The sequence below is a fragment of the Ictidomys tridecemlineatus genome, chromosome 10, assembly GCF_052094955.1.
Source record: "Ictidomys tridecemlineatus isolate mIctTri1 chromosome 10, mIctTri1.hap1, whole genome shotgun sequence".
Classification (NCBI taxonomy): Eukaryota; Metazoa; Chordata; class Mammalia; order Rodentia; family Sciuridae; genus Ictidomys; species Ictidomys tridecemlineatus.
The window spans coordinates 140,696,835-140,718,017 of record NC_135486.1 but is presented as its reverse complement, the minus strand read 5'-3'; the positions used below and the strand labels follow the sequence as shown (position 1 = coordinate 140,718,017).

Here is a 21,183-nt window from a genome sequence, read left to right as displayed (position 1 = left end):
ATACCACATGACGAGCAGATCTTCAGGGCTGCTATTCGGGTTCTATGTGATTTAATGCAGATAAATTAAAATGTCCACTTATAAGATTTCTTCTTCTTCTCTCTTGTTTAGTATCACTCACAAAATGCCCAACCAGCCTGCAAACCAACAAAAACAAACAGGACAGAAGCACAACCTACAATATGGCCAAAGACTCAGCACAGAGCCTCAAGGTTTCAGATGTGCAACAAGATTGAAAGTGCCCAAAGTTGAAGCCCCCCTGCTTTTTCCTGTTTATTTTTATGCTTATCAGAAAAATCAGCAAAGGACAGAGAATAGTCTCCTGCAGAAAGCCTACTTGTTCTGATTACGTTAGTATTATTCTCAGAGAACTTACTCAGACCTTCTGTGACAAGTCTGAGATTAATTCATGTGTAATTTAAAACACAAAAGCTGAATATTAAACAAATAAAAGTTTAATATAAAATGATAATGTCCTATTATTTCATAAACTTTCTTCCTCTTTTAGACCCCTTTCCATTTCTCTGGAATGGCTCAAAAACTAATATAAAATTATAAATTCATGCAGATAAGATAAAAGGTATATTTTGGCAGATGCTGTTATTTATTTAGCTCAAGATTGACTCATGCAACTTGGTTCTCTATTATCAAACCAGAGACAATAAGAATATAAACTTTCATTCTCAGAATGTCAGTATGTGTCATACACATCATATGACATCATAAAACATGATAATACATTGCAACCTAACTTAGAGGGAGATAATTGTTGCAAAAAAAGCCCTTTACCTGAGATCCACTTCAACTTGGTGTTGTATTCCTCAGGGAGAGAAAAAAGGGAAATAATTAGATGTTCCTTAAAAGAAAAATAAGCTCTTTTGGTTATGCCTCAGCCAGGTCCTAAGTCAATGCTGACGGTTATTTCTACCAAGTCCAAGTAAATACAAATTGACTCCAGACTCTAAAACAGGTAATGGAGAAAATAAAAGTTTGAGGCACAAGGTTACAAGAGACAAATGCAAAGACATGCTTAGCCCAAGAAAGTCAGTCATAAGAGGCAAAAAGCACTTTTATGCAAATTAATCAGTTGGAGACACAGAAAAGACCCAGCTCCTTTCCTGTGATAAAGGCATTTTCCAAAAGCCCTGGTTAAAACTTTGAATGTTCACTTTTTGTAAGGACCAGTACAGAGAGGGATCGCCTGATGCTAAGTGATTCTTGTATGTGAGCAGAAAATTTTTAAAAAATAATAATCATAATCAGTTTCCAATTCTCCTTCAGGGTTCAAAACATTTATTGAAACAATATGTAGTAGAAGATACCTGAAAAGCTCTCTGTAGAAAAATACAGACCAGCAAATGGAAATAAATACAGAGAGAAGAAAGGGGGGCGGCATAGAGAGAGAAAAGAGGGTGGGAGAGGGAGGCATCTCCAACACTCCCCCTGGCTCAGGGGAGCAGGATTCTCTTTCCCATGCTCTTCATATTCTCAGACACGCAGGGCATTGGCATGTGTGTGCAGAGAGCAGCGTTGGAAAATCCCGTTTCTTGCATGAAAATCACGGATGTGGCCGTGTTCCCCGGAACAGCAGTGGTAAACAGCTGTTGCAGGGAGACTTCAGTTTACTCACTTGAAGAACCACCCTCTTCAAACTTAATCATAGCAAATCACAAAGGCAAGTTACTCCATCCCACAAACACATTGTGCTCACACCTTTGGATTTGTGAGCACACATTTCCCTCAAAAAACAGGGAACCCAGTCGAGAAAGATCTCATACTCTCAGACCAAACAATTTACAGCTCAGCTACACAAACAGGATTACGCAATCATTTCTTACTACCTCGATTATCCACTGCCTTCGTTTTTCTGGGTGACCAAAATGAAAACCAGGTGAACCATGAGTAGAGGAGGAACTCTCTGAGGACCCCAGGAAGCAACTCTTTCAGCAAATAATGTGACATTTTACTAACAGGGTATTGCCAACAAAACTTTTGGATTCAGAATTCCCCCATGGCTCCCTCTTAAGTAGGAAAGGTGAAAACACAGCTCCTTTGTGGAGAGAAACAAACAAAAACCCTCAATTTCATTGTAATCTGGAAATAATGGCTGGAGGGATGGGCAGAGATGGAGACTTCCAGGTGATCCTTGTGGTGTGATGAAGGATGCGTTCAACATCTGGTACCGGTTTTCAAATGCCTAACCACAGTTCGTGCCATCCCTCTGGAAGTCAAGACCCATTTTTCCCTCATCTGATGTCAAGGAGAGCAACTCTTGTTCCATTTAATAACGCGGTCCAGAGCTTGTTTTTCAAGTCGATGCGTACATTCAATAATGTCCATTTAATCTCTCTTCCACGGGAGTCAAGAGAAGCACAGAGCGGAAAGGGCACACCAGCGTTATGAGCGCGGTAGACATGTTTACACGGACATGCGATGCACACGCACACGCACACACACAGGAGCCCCGCTGGAACGTGAGCGTGCCAACTGTCTAAACGCACAACCCATCTGGCCATTCATTCCGTAAACCTCTCAGTTCAAGATCCGCGCATCTCCTGCAAAACCGCCGCTAGCCTATGGGGACTTGCACACCGGCTCTTAATAAACGCTTATTCATCTCCGAGGATAAAGTTAAACGGAGCCAATGAGCATTGGCAATGAAGTTGCCCACTAACTTCCAGTGGGCGAAGAGGATCCGTGCCTCCCCGGGCTCCCCTGGCGCTCCCAACGCCCCCACGCCCTCCGGGGCCACCAGGCCCCGTGGGGAGCCCAGGGCGAGCCCCGAGCGCAGCCTCCAGGTCTCGGCGCCCGGCTTACGTACCGTGTCCCACTCACTCGCTGCAAACGCAGCGGCCTCCCTCCATCGCCGCGTCGGCTTTCCCGGATTCCATCCGCTGCGAGTCCCTGCTCTGATGGGCAGCCCCGAGGCGCACACGCCGCCACCTTCCTGCGCTAGCGTTGGACAGCGGCTCCTCTGCCACAGGCAGCCAAAAATGTCAATTCGCACACACTCCTCCCCCTGTCGCCCGCCCCCGTCCCTCGGCAACCCCTCCCGCGGAGTCAGTGGGCTTCAGGAAGCCTCCACGGAAGCGGCCTCCCTCCCTCCCTGCCTCCCTCCCTCGTCTCCCTCCCTGTCGCTGTCAGTGGTTCAGAGCCTTCTTCGCTCGCCTTACCTGAAGGGCATCTCCCACGACTGCAATTAGCTGCCAAGATTTCATTGTCGGCTGCAAAGTGCCTCCTGCTTCCTCCCTGGGAGAGCACAACGCGGGACAAGTCCGAGGGAGCAGCCAACGGCTCCCACGTGCGCGCAATGTAAATGACTCCCGTCCTCCGCCGCCGCCGCCGCGCACCGCGCACCGCGCCTCCGCGGGCCGGGGCTGTGGGCTACCGCCGCCAGCAGGTGCAGAGCGCCCCGAGCGAGGAGGCAATCAACACCCGGCGCACACAAAGGGAGGCCACCGCGAGCCGCCGCGCGCGGGCCCAGCTTCCCCTGGCGGCCTCGGGCCTCCTCCGTCCGCGCCAAAACGCCGGCCAAATCAGACGCCCAATGTTTTTGCAAAGTCTTGCAGCTCGGGGAAGGCGGTGGATGCTGGTGCTGCCGCGTGGGTCCCGCCCCCACGCCTTCCCAAGCACTTGCAGAGCATTGAGCTGATGGCACTATCTCGCTGCTCGCCCTCTCTCCCCCGCACGTGTCCCTTCCCCTGTTCTTTCAAGCATTAAATATGTACCACATGACAGAATAGGGCACCTTGCACGGTCCCCTGAGTCCTCTCTTGACAACCAATTTTAACTCACGAGCAATGAAATGTCTAAAGGCAGGATATAAGCACTTCCAATTACTTACGCTACTCCTGCATTATTCAAAATGTCCATGGGACGGTATTTATGACTTCCAATGTGCTCCTTCACACAGAAATACCCTTTGCAAGATGTCAGGGCCGCTCCCCGCCCCGCCCCCGCCCGCCACAGCTGATGGCCTTTCTTCCTCCCCAGGAAGCAGCGGTACCTCCTTCAGGACCTGGAGATCTGGAATCTGGAATCTTCTCCCACCTTAGGTACTGAATGAAAATGCTCTCAACTTGGAACTGCTTTCAGGAGGAAAGCCTCTCTTGCGTTGGCTTGAACTTTGACATCACCTTTGAAAAGGAACTTATTTGAATAATAGTGGCATGGACATTAATGTCCTACTCCCCTGCAAAGCCCTCACAGAGCTAATTGTCCATTAGGCAGTTAATTGTCCATTAGGAATGAGCTGCCCAAGGTTGGAGCCAGCACCAGCCCCGAAGCGTTGCCTTTGTTAGGGACCAAACACTTGTTTGGACATAGGAGAATTGGTTTTCTCCATTCTCCACCATCAGGACCGTCAGCTGTAGGTGGGGAAAGACCTTCTTCAGGCTCCTAGTAGTTAAGCGGGAGGGATCCGCACGTGGAAGACATTTTCACGCACCCAGGTGTATCCATTCCCACCCTGCAGTGAACAAGCAGTGAGCCATTCACTGGTTTCCTGGGTCCTCTTCTTGTACCTTTTGGGTCAAGGCCTTGTGCATCACAGATTAGAATTTTATATATTGGTAAACAAATTTCAAAATGCTAATAAATCTCTCAAATATTTATTTTCCCATTTATTACAACTCCACCTCCAGAGGCAATATTTCCAGGGTTTTTTGTTTTTTTTTTTTTTAGAACATGCCAACTCCTTACATAACCCTCATCCATCTAAGTCACATCAGTAACTAAAGGAGGAGAGATTCTTTTTCCTTCTGTGCATTATGTGTGTTTTAAACATAGCATTAATCTAGGGGCTTCAGTTTCTCCTGGTGGAGTGAAGGGAGGCTGCTGTCTGTCCTCTCTGCCAGCCCTCCGTGGGGGCCGGTGGGATTGAAAGGATGTCAAGGAAACAGGAGGTAAAACTTCAGCTCACGGCGACCGTGTGGTGCAAGCTACCCCATGTCCCTGATTGTGTTGAAAATTAACTGCCAACGGTCCCTTGGGTCATCCCCAGACACGATGTTCCATGGTAGTAGGTAAAATGGCAAGAAGGTATTCAGGCTGCTGCTCCACTAGAACCCTGCCTGATGACAGCGACGCGGGAGCGTGAAGTATTATCATCACAGCACAAACTGGCATTCTCCGTGGAATAATTTGATTCACAAATCAGTTCACAAAGGCAAGGTTATCCGAAGTGAGACATGGTGGGGGTGGCCAGTGGAGAGAAGCAAATCCTAATTACAGCCTCATTGTCCCCGTGTTCTCTGGCACATATGGCCATTTAATCACAGAGGGTGACAACCTTGGCAGATGTTGCCAGACCTGGTTATTGATATAAATCGCTATTCTCATGTGTGAGCGACACAGCAAAGAGTTAAACAGTGCCTGCATTCACCCAAAGGGAGTCCAGTGCGCACACTGGCATCTGTAGCCACAAGATGGCACAGGGACAGGGCTGCTGCCCTGCTACTTCCCCAGAAGAACAGCCATGGAAGTGACCCCCCCTCTCCAAGAAATACTGTCACTTTAGAAATCAATTTATCAGACCTATTAAAATGGAAAATGCATATGTTCTATGACCCAGCAGTTCTACTTCTAATGTCAGCCTAATGTGTGTACAAGATGTGCTATGCATATAATCGTAGCACTGTCCATAACAGAAAAAATGATGGCAAGCCCAATACCCATCGGACATGTAATATAGGGCATGTCCCATGGTAGAATAGTATATAGCAGTGAAAAATGGACAGCTGTATAGGTATGGATATGTGTAACGTAAAGATACTACAGAATGCAGGTGTGTGTGTGTGTTTCTCAGTAAAAATGCTGAGAAAAAAAATCCAAGTTATAAATGCCTTACACATTGTAATACTATTTATGAAGGAAAGTGCACCAACAAAATAATATTTAGACTTCTTGTAAATATCTCAGTACTTGAGAATGTTAAGAAAACAGATCAGAACAGATGCACACAGGCTTGACCGAAGACAAAGCAAAAGCCAAATTCAGTCTTTAACTGTTTTTGTATGGCCACTAGTTTAAAATGGTTTTTGTATTTTAAATAGTTTTTTTTAACCTTTTTTAAAAAGAAGAACAATATTGAGGCATATGAAGAAAACATCAATACCCACCAATGGATTGTGCTGGCACAAAAGCCCCCGACTCTTCTTGCTCTACTCAACTGCAGACCAAATGGCCCAAGAAGCCCAAGATGCTTATCTCGCCCTTGACTGAAAGAATTTCTGATTCCTGTTCTAGAACAAAGAGCCCCAAGATCATGAAATCGTGATCTCCGGGGAAAGAGGGAAGAGACTGATGCAGATATTGAAGGTTTAGAGCTCTATTTCTTCTTGAAGAGTACGTTTTATGTTCGTTTGATACTTTTCAGAAAGGTAACATGTATACAGATCCAAGCTCTGAAATTTAATTTCATTATAAAATGTGTCTGCGTCTACGTGTATACACACACGTATGCATGCTTTTTGTTAAAAGTTCGTGTGTGAACATTTTAAAGGTGTGTGCTGTCTTCAGTGTGGAGGGTACAGGTGTCATCCTTTTAGTGTGTCTGTGTGTCCACGCACTTGTAGGTGCACACCCAGCCCTGGGAGAAATCACTCAAAGTGGGGAGTTCTCGAAGGGAGGAGTGTGGGTCTGTTGGGTTTTTACCTGTTTCTTGCATTTCTCAATTTTCCAAATAGACACGAACTTAGAACAAGGGAGGGGCCCTGGCCTTCTGGGTGCTGGTGACGCCCACTGTACCAATGGCCATCCTTCCTTGGGAGCTCTCTTTTCCTTCCAAGGTTGGATGATAAAAACTTCATAAGGAAAAACATCATGGCTTGTTTCAAATTTTGCCTAACATTTTTTTTTTTTTAAACTCCAGCACCTAATTGCTTCTTCATAGGAAGAAAAAATGCTAAGGCTCAATGCACTAAAGATTTTTATAAAAATCAATCTATCCTTAAAGTCAAATGCAGCGTAGATTATCCTTTCTGCTGGAAGTTATGGTAATGACCTACAGAGACTTGCCTCACAATGCAGTCATATTGCTTCTTTACCAGTTTGAAAATATTTTCCTATAGAAAAGCACAAAGCAGGCTCCACCTGAAAAACACATAAAATTACATAGCAACCACATTGGGACTTTGCAGGATTAGAACACTGGGACCTAATGATTTCCTTTGTCCTGACACCTCATAATCCCATTGCATTCGGAAAGGTGAGCTGAATGAAGCCATTGAGATCGGACAGCAGATGATTTCTGGTGGGCCTATTGTGGCTATGTTCCTAAATGGACACCATTAGCCCTGCACCGGTCCCTCGTAAATGACCACATTTCTGAATGGACAAATGCACGAATCACCTGAGCATATTTTAAAGGTGTGCCCTATAGAATGGTTCAATTTAGGACCATAAGGTAGAACCAGGTGAATGACCCTCCATGAGGAATCAGAGCACACTTTCTTTAAACAAGAAGAAGTATTCCCAGGAAACATCTGATCCACTCCTTCAAACTGAGCGTGGGCAGGAACCCTCCTCCTTGAGATGGCACCAGTTATGAGATGGCACGAGTTATGCACCCCCCTGAGAGGTACATTACAGTAAACAAGTGCAGTTGTCAATGCTTTTAAAATAATTATAAAGCCAATGAGTATTTATTACTAAGAGATTCGAAAATTTGGAAGACACGGGAAAAGGCTGTTTTTTTTTTTTTCACCAAAGATAGCCATGTGCGATATTTTATTGTGAATTTATCCACGTAAGGTCTCTTCACTGCATACATAACTAAAATATCACACACACACACAAGGGACATCATCTGAACTGCCTCGCCCTCCTTTGTACTTTGCAACAATGTATCACAAACATTCTCAGCTGTTAACAGCAATTTAAAAACTATAACATCAATTTTGGGATTCTACCCAAATGATACAAAGTTTCTTTGTCCTTTATTAAACAACACTGCAGTGAACATCCTCCACCATAAGCAAATGAGCTTGTCTCTGTTCCTATTTACAGAGGAAACACCTTGATTTGAAATCGATGATTCAAAAAGTGAGCCCGTTTTTAGGTTTTTAAATATAAGGAACTAGAACCCTGGAATGTCATGCTAATCCCCATTCCTAGAAGCCACGTAAGAGTCCATCTCCTCCTGGGAACAATTTTTGGCCAAACCTTCCTCTGTCGGTAACCAACCCCTGGTGGGTCTGCTCTTCCATCCACCTGTCCTGTCCCACTTGGGCCACCGTACCAAAGCACACTAAATTAGCATAGGAGAGCTCAACCCGGAGAACAAAGGTGGTAATGGGAGCAATTTAAACCTAAGCTTATTTAACCTAAATGGCTAGTGGCTGCCCATTTTGTCTTAATTGCCTTTTAAACTAAAATCAATGTTAAATTACCTGAACAACAGCTTCTGCACAATTGCAAACTAAAAATTCTTTAAGTGCCTCCTGAAAAGCCCGTGGCTCTTGTTTGGCCAAATGACAAGGAAAGCATCTCCTCCTTCTTCTTCCCCGTGCTTGGGTCTGGGCCATGGGATCTGGTTGGGGTTCTGGAAAGGCACACCATGGCAGCCCTAGGGCAAGTCACTCTTTCACATGAAGCCAGCTCAGTGCCCAAACTACAGGGTGCGAGAGGGTCTGTGGGCCCCAGGCTTCCCCCTGCTTTCTCCCTCCTCCCCTCCTTCCCCCTCCTTTCCTCCCTCCTGTCCTCCCTATTTCCTTCCCTCTATCTTTCCTTCCTTTTTTCTCTCTCTTCCCTCTCCTCATGAGAGACTGGATATTCAGATGGACCATGGCCACGGTAGATGGCCCAGGAAACCAACGCACAATCTACAGTAGCCAGGCTAGAAGCCGCTTGCTGTCCCCGAGCCAGGATCGCTGGAAGTCGGGCCACTCTGCCTGCCCACTGTCCCAGAGGCCAAGGAAACCCTGTAGCACTGGCTCCAAACCAGCCAGGACTGGTCCATAGCTCAAGGCTTCCCTAATTTTTGCCCCCATGTCCAACTTAGGACCAACCATAGAAATCCAACAGGTGCCCCCAACCAACCAAGCAGTTACGTCACCTGCAGCTGCTCCGGCCAGCAGTCCTCAGGGCACCCTGAAGTCCTCCTCGCTCCGCTGCCTGCCTGGGCTGCCCCCTGGCCACAGCATGCTCTGAGCAGATAGCTGCGTGGACAGGGGTCAGGTCTCTATTTGCAAGATTACTATTTACCTTCAGTTCTCCCGTAGGTGAGCAAGACAGACGAACCACAGCCCCCAGGAGGCTCCTGTCCTAGCAGGTCAGACAGACAAGAGGTGGGAAATGGAGACGTAACGGCTGCACGGGAAGCGCTCTGTGGGAACCCAGGAGGGAATGGAGATGGGGGCCTCAGAGAAGTTCGGGGTAGCTGGCATTTGTCGCTCCCCAAATCTGCTTCCTGCTTCTGTGTCATTCAAAGACTGATGGAGCTGGCGCCATCTGATTTGCACCGTGGGGCTTCAAGAGTGAGGTGGACACGCACGGCACCCAGCAAGAGCCTCCAAGAACTGCGAGCTTCACTAGCGACCAGAAAATAGGAGTCAGGAGGGCAGGGAGGCTGAGGCTGGGGGGAGACGTCACTTCCAAGCTCTGGGGCCCTGGAGAAAAGGGAGGGAGAGGACACACGTGACTACTGGTCACACCAGCAGAGACATCGCAAAGCTGCCAGAGGTGGCTTGGCGATCTCCCTGAAGGGCACGCCTGCCTTCCCAGAACAAGGATCCCTAGAGTCCCTAAGCAGGACAGTATGGAAGAGCTGTGCAAAAGCCAGCTGGTCACTCTTCCCCCAAATTCCCTCACCCCCCGCGTGTCAGAAATATGCCACCCACAGAACCTAGGGGGCACCACCTGGCCCCTAGTCCTAGGGACCTGAGTCAGCACATCAGGGGAGAGAGGGCTGGCTCGCAAGCTAGGGGCACCCCTATGTAGGGTTTACAAGACGGGAAGGGGCTGGTGCCACAGGATGTGATGGGGCTCAGCCAGCATCTCCGCCATGTCTGCTGTGAAGGTGCCAATCACAGGCCCTACCCCAAAGGATCTCTTAGAGAACCTGCTCCCCTCACAGTCCCGCCTCAGTCAGCCCCTGCCCATGGACGAGGGTCAGACACACACCCTCCTCTGGTCAAATTGGAGCTTCTCCCAGAAATGTGGATTTTGGAAGCTTCAACAGCTGGACTTTGAAGATGGGGCAAGCCTCGTGTTGGATTCTGATGATGGTTAAGAGAGACGAGTGATGAGACAGGACTGGGAGAAGTGAGGGGGCGGGAGGGGACAAGCAGAAACAGGAATCAGAGGTGGGAGAGCTGTTGCCGTGGCTACTGAAGGCTCTCTTCCTCCGTGCGTGTTCCCTCCCCTGCCCTGTGTATTTCTGATGCAAGTCAACTTCCTCGGAGGTCCCAACCGCGCTCTCCACCTCTGCTCCATCCTCTAAACGTGGTTCGGACTTCACGGGACACCGTCAGCCTGCAGAGGAGTCCCCAGGTCCCTTTGCCTTGCAGAAAAGCAAAACATCCCAAGATGAATCAACCTCTTCCCTGTGGCTCAGGGACTTTCATGAGGCAGAGCTGGTGGGCCAGTCAGAGACACAGCCAAGACACTGAATGCTCAACAAACACAAATGCTTTGGCACTAGAGGTTCTGTGTGTTTTGTTTTTTCCCACCGTAAGCACACGTCTTCCTACCTAAGAATGTCACGTGTGTACAACTGACAGACTAATTCTTCTGACATTACATACGTGAGCACCTACTGTGTTCCAGAACACTTGTGAGACCTGGAAACACGACGCTAAAGGAGTCTATTGGAGACAGGAAGTGTGACACATGGGACTAGCCTAGAACTAGTATCATAATTACTGAGCCAAGTGACACGGCACAGCTAATCCAATTGTACGTGTGTCTGCTTGGCCGAGGAGGCTCCTGGCTCTGCCCGCAGGCAGAAGGCGTGTTTTCAGGGAGCCAGAGGGTAGCGAGGCATGCATTGGGTTTTCAAGGATGCAGAGGAGTGTGTTCAACTCAGGCAAGGGGGAAGGGCACTCTAGCCAGAGAAAGCAGCTGGGTAGAGGCACAAAGGAGAGCCTGGGTGGGCTGATGTGCAGAGTGGACAGTTGAAGACCACTCAGAGAAAGTGGGCACAGGGCAGATGAGGAAGGGGCTTGGATGTCATGCTAGGGTATCTGGACTTGACTTCTCGAAGACAGCGCCCCAGTCAGTGTAAGGAAGGTCGCTGTCAACTGTCTGGAGAGAAGGGCCACCTGGAAGCGGTGAGACCCACTGGCAGATTCTTTATTCCATTTTAGCAGGGACTACGAGGAGCATTTGCACAAAGACCAATGGAAGGATTTGATAAGTATTTTATAAGCAGAATCCACAGGACCTGCTGAGGGACTGGAAGAGATGGATCAGTGGGGATGGTGTAAAGCAAAAAACCCCAATCAGAGCTAACTCCTGGATCTCTGTCACAAGTCATTGATTGAATGGTGGCACCAATGACCACAGTGGGGAGCCTCAGATAAATACTTGGAAAGGTAAGAGGCTCAGGTTGGACACTGAGTTGGGAATGGCACTGGAAGCTCTGGACAGAGCTCCTCCCATCGACACCACTGCACAGACTGGTCTGGCCCTGGGGAGAGTGGTCACACGCCTAGAGAACTGTTGCTTGGGCAGGGTTGGGGTCTTGGGAGAGCAGACAGACGCTGATATCCATGCTTTTAAAGTCAAGGTCAACCCAGGAGAGTGCAGCTCCTAATCAAGTCCTGGAAGGTGTTTGAATAAACACTCTGAGGTCAGGACTGTGCCGTGCCGTTTTCATATGTCAGCATCGTCACCAGTTTACTACCCACAGCCAGTGCAAGGCGTGGGGGTGGTTTAGCTCATGCAACAGCAAACTGTCACTTCACCAGCTGGGTCAACGCTGGCCTCGCCAGCACACTCTTCGCCAGCCATTGGACAATGGGACCTGTGCCTTCGCTGCAGGCAGGGTTTCAGCCGCCGGCCCCCACCTCCCTCAGGTGTCTGAGCACTGTGTTTTAAAGAGTGATGACAGACAGCGTTCTCATTAAGTAAATGTCTGATGAGTGTGTGACAACCAAGTGCCACGCTTGCTTAGGGCGGGTTTTTCTTCGGGGCACATGGTCATCTAGAACATGGGCTCTGTTGACTTGGCAAACCGGTTACCACTGGACGGTCGCTGATTGCCTGCTAAATGCTCCGTCTCCCTGAGATACAAGCAGGGGCTGTGGTGTGCGACTCTGCGGCCCTCTAGGTCCCCACAGGTATTGGAGGGGGCCTGACCCTACTTGGCGACCTGGGAGACAGGCCTCCTGCAGGAAGTTGCAGGTTCCTCTCTGAGATATCCCACTGCCATCTCAATTATGTCCATTCACCCGAGACACCAGAAGGTGAGGGGACAGGACGAGAAGTCCATAGGAACACAGCCGGTGACCCCCAGTCATCCCAGGCAATGCGCATGCGCGGAGAAGGTCCACCTGAGCAGGAGGTGGGGTCTGCTGTCCTGGGGGTGGGCCCTCCTCTTCCCACACAGCAGGCCTGTGAAGTCCAACCAATGCCTCGTCGGGTGCAAACCCACTTCCCAACAGGACAAAACCTTTTGGATATTGGTCCCTTAAAGAAAGGACAGTCTGGTCTCCCGTGGGACCTTCCCAAGGGATTGTGCATAGGAACCCAGGACCCAGCTCCTTGGGGGCATCGCCAGAGCTTGACCCGCAGGCAGGCCACGGTTTTATTACAGCTGCTGGGCTGCCAATCCACATTTTACCCCCGACCTCCTCTTTCTCTTCTTTCTTTTCCGCCAGGGACCTCTTCAATCTCATTTGGACAAAGGTCGGCCAGTGACCTGGGCCCAGTGGACTTCCACGTGGGGGCCGCAGTGAGCAGCACTGTGTCGCGTGCCCTTTCCTCCCGTAGACCTCGCTGCTCCTGTATTAGAAAAGGATTCCCCCAGGGGTCAACGAGGTGCCCAGCCCACTCTCAGCCACCGGGGATCTGGTCCAGGAGACACGTAGAGGAAGAGGAGCCTGAGGAGAGAGGCCGGCACCTGCGCACAGTCCAGAGATCCATGAGAGCATTTTAATGTTTTGAAACCCACACTCGCGGTAAGATGATTTTGTCATTCCAAGTGCAAAAAAAAAAAAAAAAAAGCAAAACAAAACAAAAAAACTCACTTAAGGGCTATTTAACAGATGAGAATTCTGTGGCAAAATAATTTCCTATCAGAATTTTTAATAAAACAGAAGGCACTGTACCAATTACGGTTGGAGTGACAACAAAGCGTCACTCATGATCTCCAGGCTTAATTCTGTTTTAAATGTCCCATCACAGATGGCAATGTCCTAAAGTATAATTGTGCTCTTTACAAGATCATTTCAGGAGTTGTTAAAAAATATATATATCAATTTGTGCAGAGCAGGCAGTGTAGTCCAGTGGTGGGGCCCACATTTAAAGTTGCACCATCAGTGTAACGTGGTAATTCTGCCAGTGGATCCAGACTTGCTGTAAGTCCTTATTCATGAAAAAGGAAAAAAACAAAACAAAACCCTAAGCTAATTTACTGCCTATGCTAAACTGTACATGATTTTATACCTCTAAGGATGGAGATGTACCGTGATGAAAATCTGATCTCATTTCATGGAAAACTAAATGAATTTTCTATTAGGTTCAGTCCATTCTGTGAAAAGTGAAGGTTTATATAAAAGTCGGTGCAAACATGAAATATTCCACTAAGGACTAATTCTGTGGCCAGGACAGCATTAGTGGACTCTGGCTCTATAAGGACGTATCCAGACTGGGCGGCAGATGCAGCAGACATGTAAGACCTCACGGTCTTGGAGTTGGGAGGTCTGTGATCACGGGCTGCAAGGACGGTGTCTGGAGAGGGCGCCCTGCCTGGCTTGTAGACAGCCACTTTCTCATTGTGCCACCTCAACTCCATCCCTGGTGGATGTGACGGACAAGAAAGAGGAGAGCTCTCTGGTGACCCTTCTTGTGAGCACCCTAGTCCTGTGGAGTCAGGGCTCTACCTTTGCAAAAAATTTCAGAGCAATATTTTAAAATTCGCTTCACACGAATGGCTTCCTTGCTCCAGATACCACCCCACGAGGGGAGGTGAATCTGGGTGGGACACACATCCATATTACCAATATGTACGTCATCTTTCTAAATACAAATAATAACTACAAAGATAACAACAGCAGTATTAAAAGTAAGCATTACCATCAGTGCAACCTAAGCTCCTAATGCGACTACAACAATTACACGTGTTAGCCCATTGAAACCGTATTAATTTAGCGTTATTTGTATGAATGGCGATGAGACGTTAAGTATAATTCCTATTAATAATTGAAAGCTATACATAAATCAATCGTATTGAACTGTAGTGAGGTCCACATAGTGTGGGAACAATGGATCCCAAATGAGGACCATTTATCTGGACTTCTCCGCAAGAAATCTGTTAGAGTCAAATCCACCTTTTTTCTTGTCTTATTCTGTAGTCTCACTGTTAGACTCTCAGATCGATGGCCCCCCTGAGTGACATGCCATCATTCAAACTCTTTGGGCTCATGCCTCATACCTTCCTGAACTTGCGTGCTTTCCCATTCCCATGATTCCTGCCATAGAGCGGTCCAAAGTCCCGGGGAGACAGGCCATCAGTCACCTGACGCCCAGCAACCACCAGCTCAGATTCGGATAGATCTAAGTTTGGATTCTGGCTCTGGAGAGTTCCAAGAAATTTAAAGTTATTTAAATCTTCTTAAACATCTGTTTCCTTGCCTCTAAAATGGGTTTAATACCAACCAGTTCGGGAAGTGGCTGAGAGGATTACGAACTTAAATAACATGTGTTAAAGCACCTAGCTCTGTAGCTGGGACATAGTACGCTTTTGGAAATGTTTGAAAATGATCTGACGATGTGAAGGTGATGATGGTTTTGACTTTTTTTTTAAAACCCTTTTGTGGTTAAGACAAGGATTAACTAACAAGTTTAAAGGACACACACACACACACACACACACACACAAATGCATATAGAATTGAAGTCTTTTGTTTATGCAACAGTGACTCAAATCAAACTTTGGCCTACATCAGAAGTCAGCAAACTTTTTTCGCCCCCTGTAAAAGGACAGTATATATTTTCAGCTTTGTGGGCCATATGGTCTCTGATGCAGCTACTCAACTCCACCCTTCATGCAGAAGTGGCCACAGTACCACTGAGCCCAAGGATGTGTGTGCAGCCCCCAGCAGGGAGGCTCCGACCCGAGAGCACCAAATAGCGCAGGCCAAGCAGCCACCATTCCATTCTCCACACGGGTTTGAGAAATTGAGCCCTAGGAGCTCCATTTCAGAGTCCAACTGTCGAAGTCTTCCGAGACAGAAATGAGCATAAAAGACAGCGGGTAACTCTTGGGAATGATGGGAGCCAACCCACTGTGTCTGCTTGACTCTTACAGTCTTATGGCCACCGCCAAAATAAAGAATAGCACCTTCATGTGCAGAAGGTACAGGGAGCGTGTCCTCTGTCTTCCCATTAAACAAATCAATGTCAACACCAACCCCCCCCCCACCACCCACCCAATGCTTTTTCTTTTCCCTACTCTGCCTCCTTCCGTAACTCTACAATTTTAGACAACCACGTTGCCTGGGTAAATCCTATTCTCACCAGGAGAGTCTAGAGATGAGTATCCCTGAGGACAACTCCATAAGAACAGCATCTGCATGGTGCACAGGGCTTGAGGGCCGAGAGAGCACACTGTCTCTATTCTCTTGCTCTCCATGAGGATCTGGCTAGACTTAAGAGATCATGATCATGAGGTCCCTCCTACACAAGAAGACATGGGCTCAGTGGACTGGTGAGTGACTTGGGCCAGGGAACCAGAGCTGGGAAATGAGAGCGGAGGCATCATCCTCAGGGACCTCTGCTAGAGATGAGCTCTCCTTAACCACTCAGCCCACCCTGCCTCAGACGCACTGCTCTCCAGTCAGCCTGGGCTGAAACAAGCATTGCAGGAAGGAGAAAAGGTGAAATATACTCAGCAAAGTGATTAACGCTCATGCTGAGTCATTAAATGTTTGGAATATGATCTGTAATCCATATGGAAGTTGTGATCAAAGCACCCGAGAGGTGACCCGGCCACTCTAGGGTGAACTACTGCAAAATACTGACTACGGTCGTGATTTTAGGGCTGAATCTTCATGAAGGAGCTGTTTTCTTTACATCAAAACAGTTTTCTGATGCTAAAATGTATAATTGCCCTTTATTCAAATGTCAGGCAAATGCAGTACTCTAGACAGCAATTTTGTAATCAGTTCGAGACTAATATTCATTAGATCAGGATCTGACTTTGATATTGTAAATAATGCCACATCAAATGCTTTCACATGGAGACTTTTTTTTGCATTGGAGTGGCTATTGAAAGATAAATCAATTGAAAATATTTGTGTTATAGAACTAATTTATAAAAGTGGCTACCCCACCCTTGGGAAAAAATACTGTATCTTCTTCTTTTGTTTAAAAAAAAAAAACAGTTCTTCAAGGGTTATATCAGATTGTACTCCCACCCCTGGTGTGTAAGATTTTGTTAGTGTGCGCTGTTGGAAAAGTTGGCTATTGCCAGACTTGTGGATCTTTTCCTATTTATGACATAAACATTGTATCTAATTTTTATTTTAAGTGCATTTCTCTGGACACCAGAGAAATTTAGGTGCAGAATATTAAGAGGGCTCCCACTTCAATGGAAAAGTCGCCTTTCACCCAATGGCTGAAATTTGGTAAAAGACTGGTTGGTAACAGCAATGAGTGTGCCACAAAGACTCCATTTTAAAGGGTTGAGTGGACTTTCAGGATAACATGGAAATGTGATCCACATCGAATCAAGTATACACAAAACCACTAGTTTGAGCTTACCAGAGGGTCACCCCCTCTTTCTGGAAATGTTGAGGTTTTTCTTAGTGGTTCTCTCTCACTCTATGAGAGAAGCTTCTGTCTGGATGGTTGCTGGAGAGTCAGTCTTACGCCTACCTCTGGGTGGGCATGCGAGTCGGTCAGGCCAACAAGGAGCTCACATCCCTCTCACAATGGGGTTTTGTCTGTTGATGGGCATGGGATGCAGCTTTGTAGCCTGTTGCTGTTCAGAGAATCTGGGTAAGTGTGTGTGTGGGGGAGGTGATTAATACACACCCTCCCACTGCATAATGGTGGAGCCAGCTTCAACATGGCGGCACCAGAGCTACATGATATATAGAGAGACCCCATCCTGGTGATACCATTTGGGCTGCTAGATCCAATCAACTTGGGTAAACCATTGGAGTTTCTAGGTCTGAAAGTTAATACTTCTCCTCTTTGCTTGGACATACTTCAGTTGGGTTCCTGCTACTCCCACCCCAAAGAAACTCAATTCAAAGTGTCTGATCTGCCCAATTCTTTAGAGGATTCTTGGCTTCCTACGTCATTTTACTACCACATGACAAGGCTGATGGGCATTAATGAGCAGAGCTCTTTAACAGGCAACAGCAAGTCAATAGTTGAATGGAACAAACAAAGAGGTAGAATATTAAATATAGGTTGTTGTTGGGTCAGCTGAATTGTGATTCCAAGAGAAACAATGCATGCTCCATTTCAAACTCGATTTTTAAAAAGCAGATTCCAGGTAAATTTTTTTTTTAAAAAAATGTCAAGATTAGGCATTAAACTGTAAAGAACTTTAAGAAAGTACAGAGAGAGATAATTTTTATAAAAATTGGATAGGGGAAGGATAGCTCATAAGTCATTTATAAAAGTGATCAGGAACACACAAAAATGTCCACATTGAGAAAGACACGGCAGGAAATATCAGAGGGTAAATGATGGCTCCTACTTATCACTGGTGTAGCTGGCCAAGCCGCGCAGCCTTCACACGCCATAACATACCATCCTAAACAAGTAATCAGATCCACAGCTGCAAAGGAACAGACCTGTACACACACAGTTCATACAGGAGGAAAGACAACTTGTATCACAACTGGGCAGGAAATTGCAAGTGAGGAGCATCAGCATACCATGTGCCATATCTGTACTCAATAATTTTTAAAATATCCCTAATATGTAGTGCTGTCCAGGTGCTTTACAGAATTGGGAAGACTGCAAATTGTTCCAGTGATTTTGGAGTAGAAACCTGATAATTTTTGTTGAAGTAAAATATATATATATATTTTAGCAGAATACAAAACAAGCTAATCCAAAGGAGAAATAACTCAAGGTCCATCAAGGGGAGGATGGCTGAGCAAATGACGGTGCATCCCCATTGTGGAATACCATGCAGCCATCAAAAGGAGCAGGCAGTTGCTGGTATTGGTGTATATCCATGGGTGATGGCATTCTATGTGAGAAGGCCGGGGACTCACCAGAATGCGGAGTATGAGTCCATCCTGAAAAAGCAAGTGTGTGCACACGCATGTTCGTTTCATAAAGGAAAGACAGAGAAGAGAGAAAACGCATCCTTGGGACTTCTGCCACTCTCAGGCTGAGACGGAGGGCTGGAGGGGTAGTGGAGAGGGGCCACCTACTGATTTGCCTTAGATAGTTCTGTGGGGTGACAATGGCTCCAAAAAAAGCCATGAATGACTTTTTAATTTAAAGTCACTGAAAGAAGGATTTTTAAAAGGACAGAACCGTCTCTGGAGCTTTTCATTTAGATTTTTTTTTTTTAAAGGAAACAGAAAGGAAAGGTAGTCGTGACCCCGGTGCCCAAATGTCCATTTGTTCTCTGCCTCCAGGAAAAAGCATCGCGCGGAACACTGAACGTACAAGTCTCTTGGCGAGAATCCAGCCGGAGTCTGCCCCACTGAAAGCTAACACGGGCCGCTTAACAAAGCATAATTAAACGCACCCAACAACTAAAATACCCACATAATTACAACCAAGCCAATATAATTGCATACGTCCTTCTATTGGATGATACGATTGTCCGTACATAAGCACAAAGATAGCTTAAACACAACAGGCCTCCCAGCTCTGTGGTTCAACTAAAATGATGCGATTAATCTGCAGATTGCCACTGGGAGAAAAATAATCTATTAAAGATCTCCGTCAAAACAGAATCAAGTTATTAAATTCCTACTCAGAGACACAGTCATTTCTGACGTGGACGGGGCGGGGGGGGGGGAGAAAGGGGAAAAATGAAATTCTGAATTATAATAAAACATTTCTGTTTAATCTAGTTAGGTGAGTGTCATGGATGGATTATTTATTGAAATGTGGCTCATTCTGAAAAGTAAGAAAAAAAATTTAATTGAAAAACCTGAAACATGAGTTATGCATGCTTATGTCACAGGCTGAATAGGGTCCCCCCCAAATTCGTATGAAATCCTAACCCCCCAGTACCTCAGAATGTGACTTGATGTGGAGATGGGCTCTGTCATCACCCATATATTTACCAATATCAGCAACTACCGGCTTCTTTTGTTGGCTGCATGATATTCCACCATGAGGACGCACCATTATTGGCTCAGCCTTCCTCCTATTGATGGCTCTTAGGCTATTTCTCCTTTGGATTTGTTTGTTTTCTATTCTGCCAAAATAAATGTTGCTCTAATAAATGTGTTGCATATATTTCTTTAGTTCTGGTACTTTTTTCTTTCTGTTGGGTAAGTTCAGATAAGGCCAGAAAGTGAACCCCAATCCAATCTGACCTGCATCCTTGTAAGGAGAGGAGGTGGGAAGACCACGTGAGCACACAGGGAGAATCCAATATCTACAAGCCCAGGAGAGCAGCCCAGCCAGCACCTTGAACTCGGCAATCCAGTCTCAGAAGCCAAGCAGGAGACAGTGACATTTCTGTTGTTTGTGGTCCTTTGTCATGGCAGTCCCAGCAAAGAAAGGCCACTTCTCTTGTGGAAGGCCACACAGCTGTTGACAAGGACGAGGACTGTAAACTGACAGTCTCAAGGAGGCTCACCACATACTGTTTAGACATATAAATAGACGGTCTGTCTTTAAAGACCCAAGGAGCACTGGAGAAGGAGCAGACGGTCCAAGTGGAGGTCTTCCGGGTAAGGTTTTTAGGTTGGTCATCTGTCCGTCACATGGTCATTTTATTTCTTGGGTGTCTTTTCAGTTTAAATGGTTCCCAGAAGTTTGACTCTTGCTAAAATCTTTGGTGTGATGAAATTTTCAGAGGAAAGAGGCATAAAATTAAAACTCTTTGGAGAGGGCGGCGTGTCGGCTCAGTGAGCGTCCTGGGTAAAGGAGATGGCTGATGTAAAAGTTCGGTTTCAAAGGCACTGAAGGCCTCGTGGGGTCTTCAGCCAACAAGCAGCTCACCCAGCCCGCCATCCAGTCCTGGGAGGAAAACAGCTACCCACAGAGGAAAGTGGCCTACCCGCAGGGATGCGGGGACACAGCTAGCAGCAGTTCTGCCCGGACAGGATGCACGTGGGGCTACGTGTTTTGTAGTAGAAATTCGACTCCAGAGTGCAGCCATGATTCATTTAACGTAAGATGGCATTTGTCACCTCTCTGTTCCTAGGTCACGAGTGTACTTGCCAAGAGGTGTACTTGCCTTCTGTCAGGGACAGTCTGACAAGCTCAGTGGATACCGTGCAGTGCACCCGTTGTTCTCTTCCCCTGAGAGGCCAATGGTGGGTACCGGATTCTTGGGCTTGCCACAGTGCAGACGTGGGAACAATGGCTAGCGTGTCCAGCTCCTAGCGCCTCTCTGCGGCCATGCTAAGCCCTCGGTACATTTTTACACTCCATCCTTTTAATAAGCTGGTGAGGCAGGCACTATGACAACCCTCACTTTCTAGATGGAGAATCGGAGGTTCAGAGGCATAAAACCATCTCTTCCAAGGTCAAACCAAGAGCAGAGCATAGAGCCAGACGGTGAAGGCAGGGCCCCTGAGCCGGCACGCACGCTCCCTCTGTGTCCCTGACTGATGCCAAGCAGCGTAGAAACTTCAGGCAGCAGTACAACTCCCAGGGCCCGGGAGAGCAGAGTAGTGTCGCAGGAGGAGGGACCTTGTACTCGGTGGCCACCAGGGATCCCCAGCGGGTCTTCCAGTCCCTGGCTCACACCTCCCCAGGACTACCTGTCACCGGTTTCTATGTTTTTTAAAAAAATCATGCCTAGAAATGACATCAAGGGATGATTTTAAATTTTTTTTTTTTTGAGAACAGAACCCTATG

General features: G+C 47.0%; 1 protein-coding gene across 30 annotated transcripts in view; it reads right to left on the bottom strand.

Annotated features, from left to right (window-relative positions):
* Rbfox1 (RNA binding fox-1 homolog 1) overlaps positions 1 to 21,183 on the bottom strand; it is a 2,023,047-nt gene that overhangs the window by 947,158 nt on the left and 1,054,706 nt on the right. Inside the window, exon 1 of one of the 30 annotated variants that reach the window (XM_040277819.2) lies at positions 3,174 to 3,629. The exons of 27 other annotated variants lie outside the window; for them this stretch is intronic. In XM_040277819.2, coding sequence (XP_040133753.1) covers positions 3,174 to 3,218 — 45 coding nt within the window. In that variant the 5' untranslated portion in view covers positions 3,219 to 3,629. Of the gene's footprint in view, positions 1 to 2,821; positions 2,994 to 3,173; positions 3,630 to 21,183 lie in introns of those variants that run through there. 2 more of the 30 variants (XM_078024609.1, XM_040277836.2) reach the window with 2 other exon arrangements.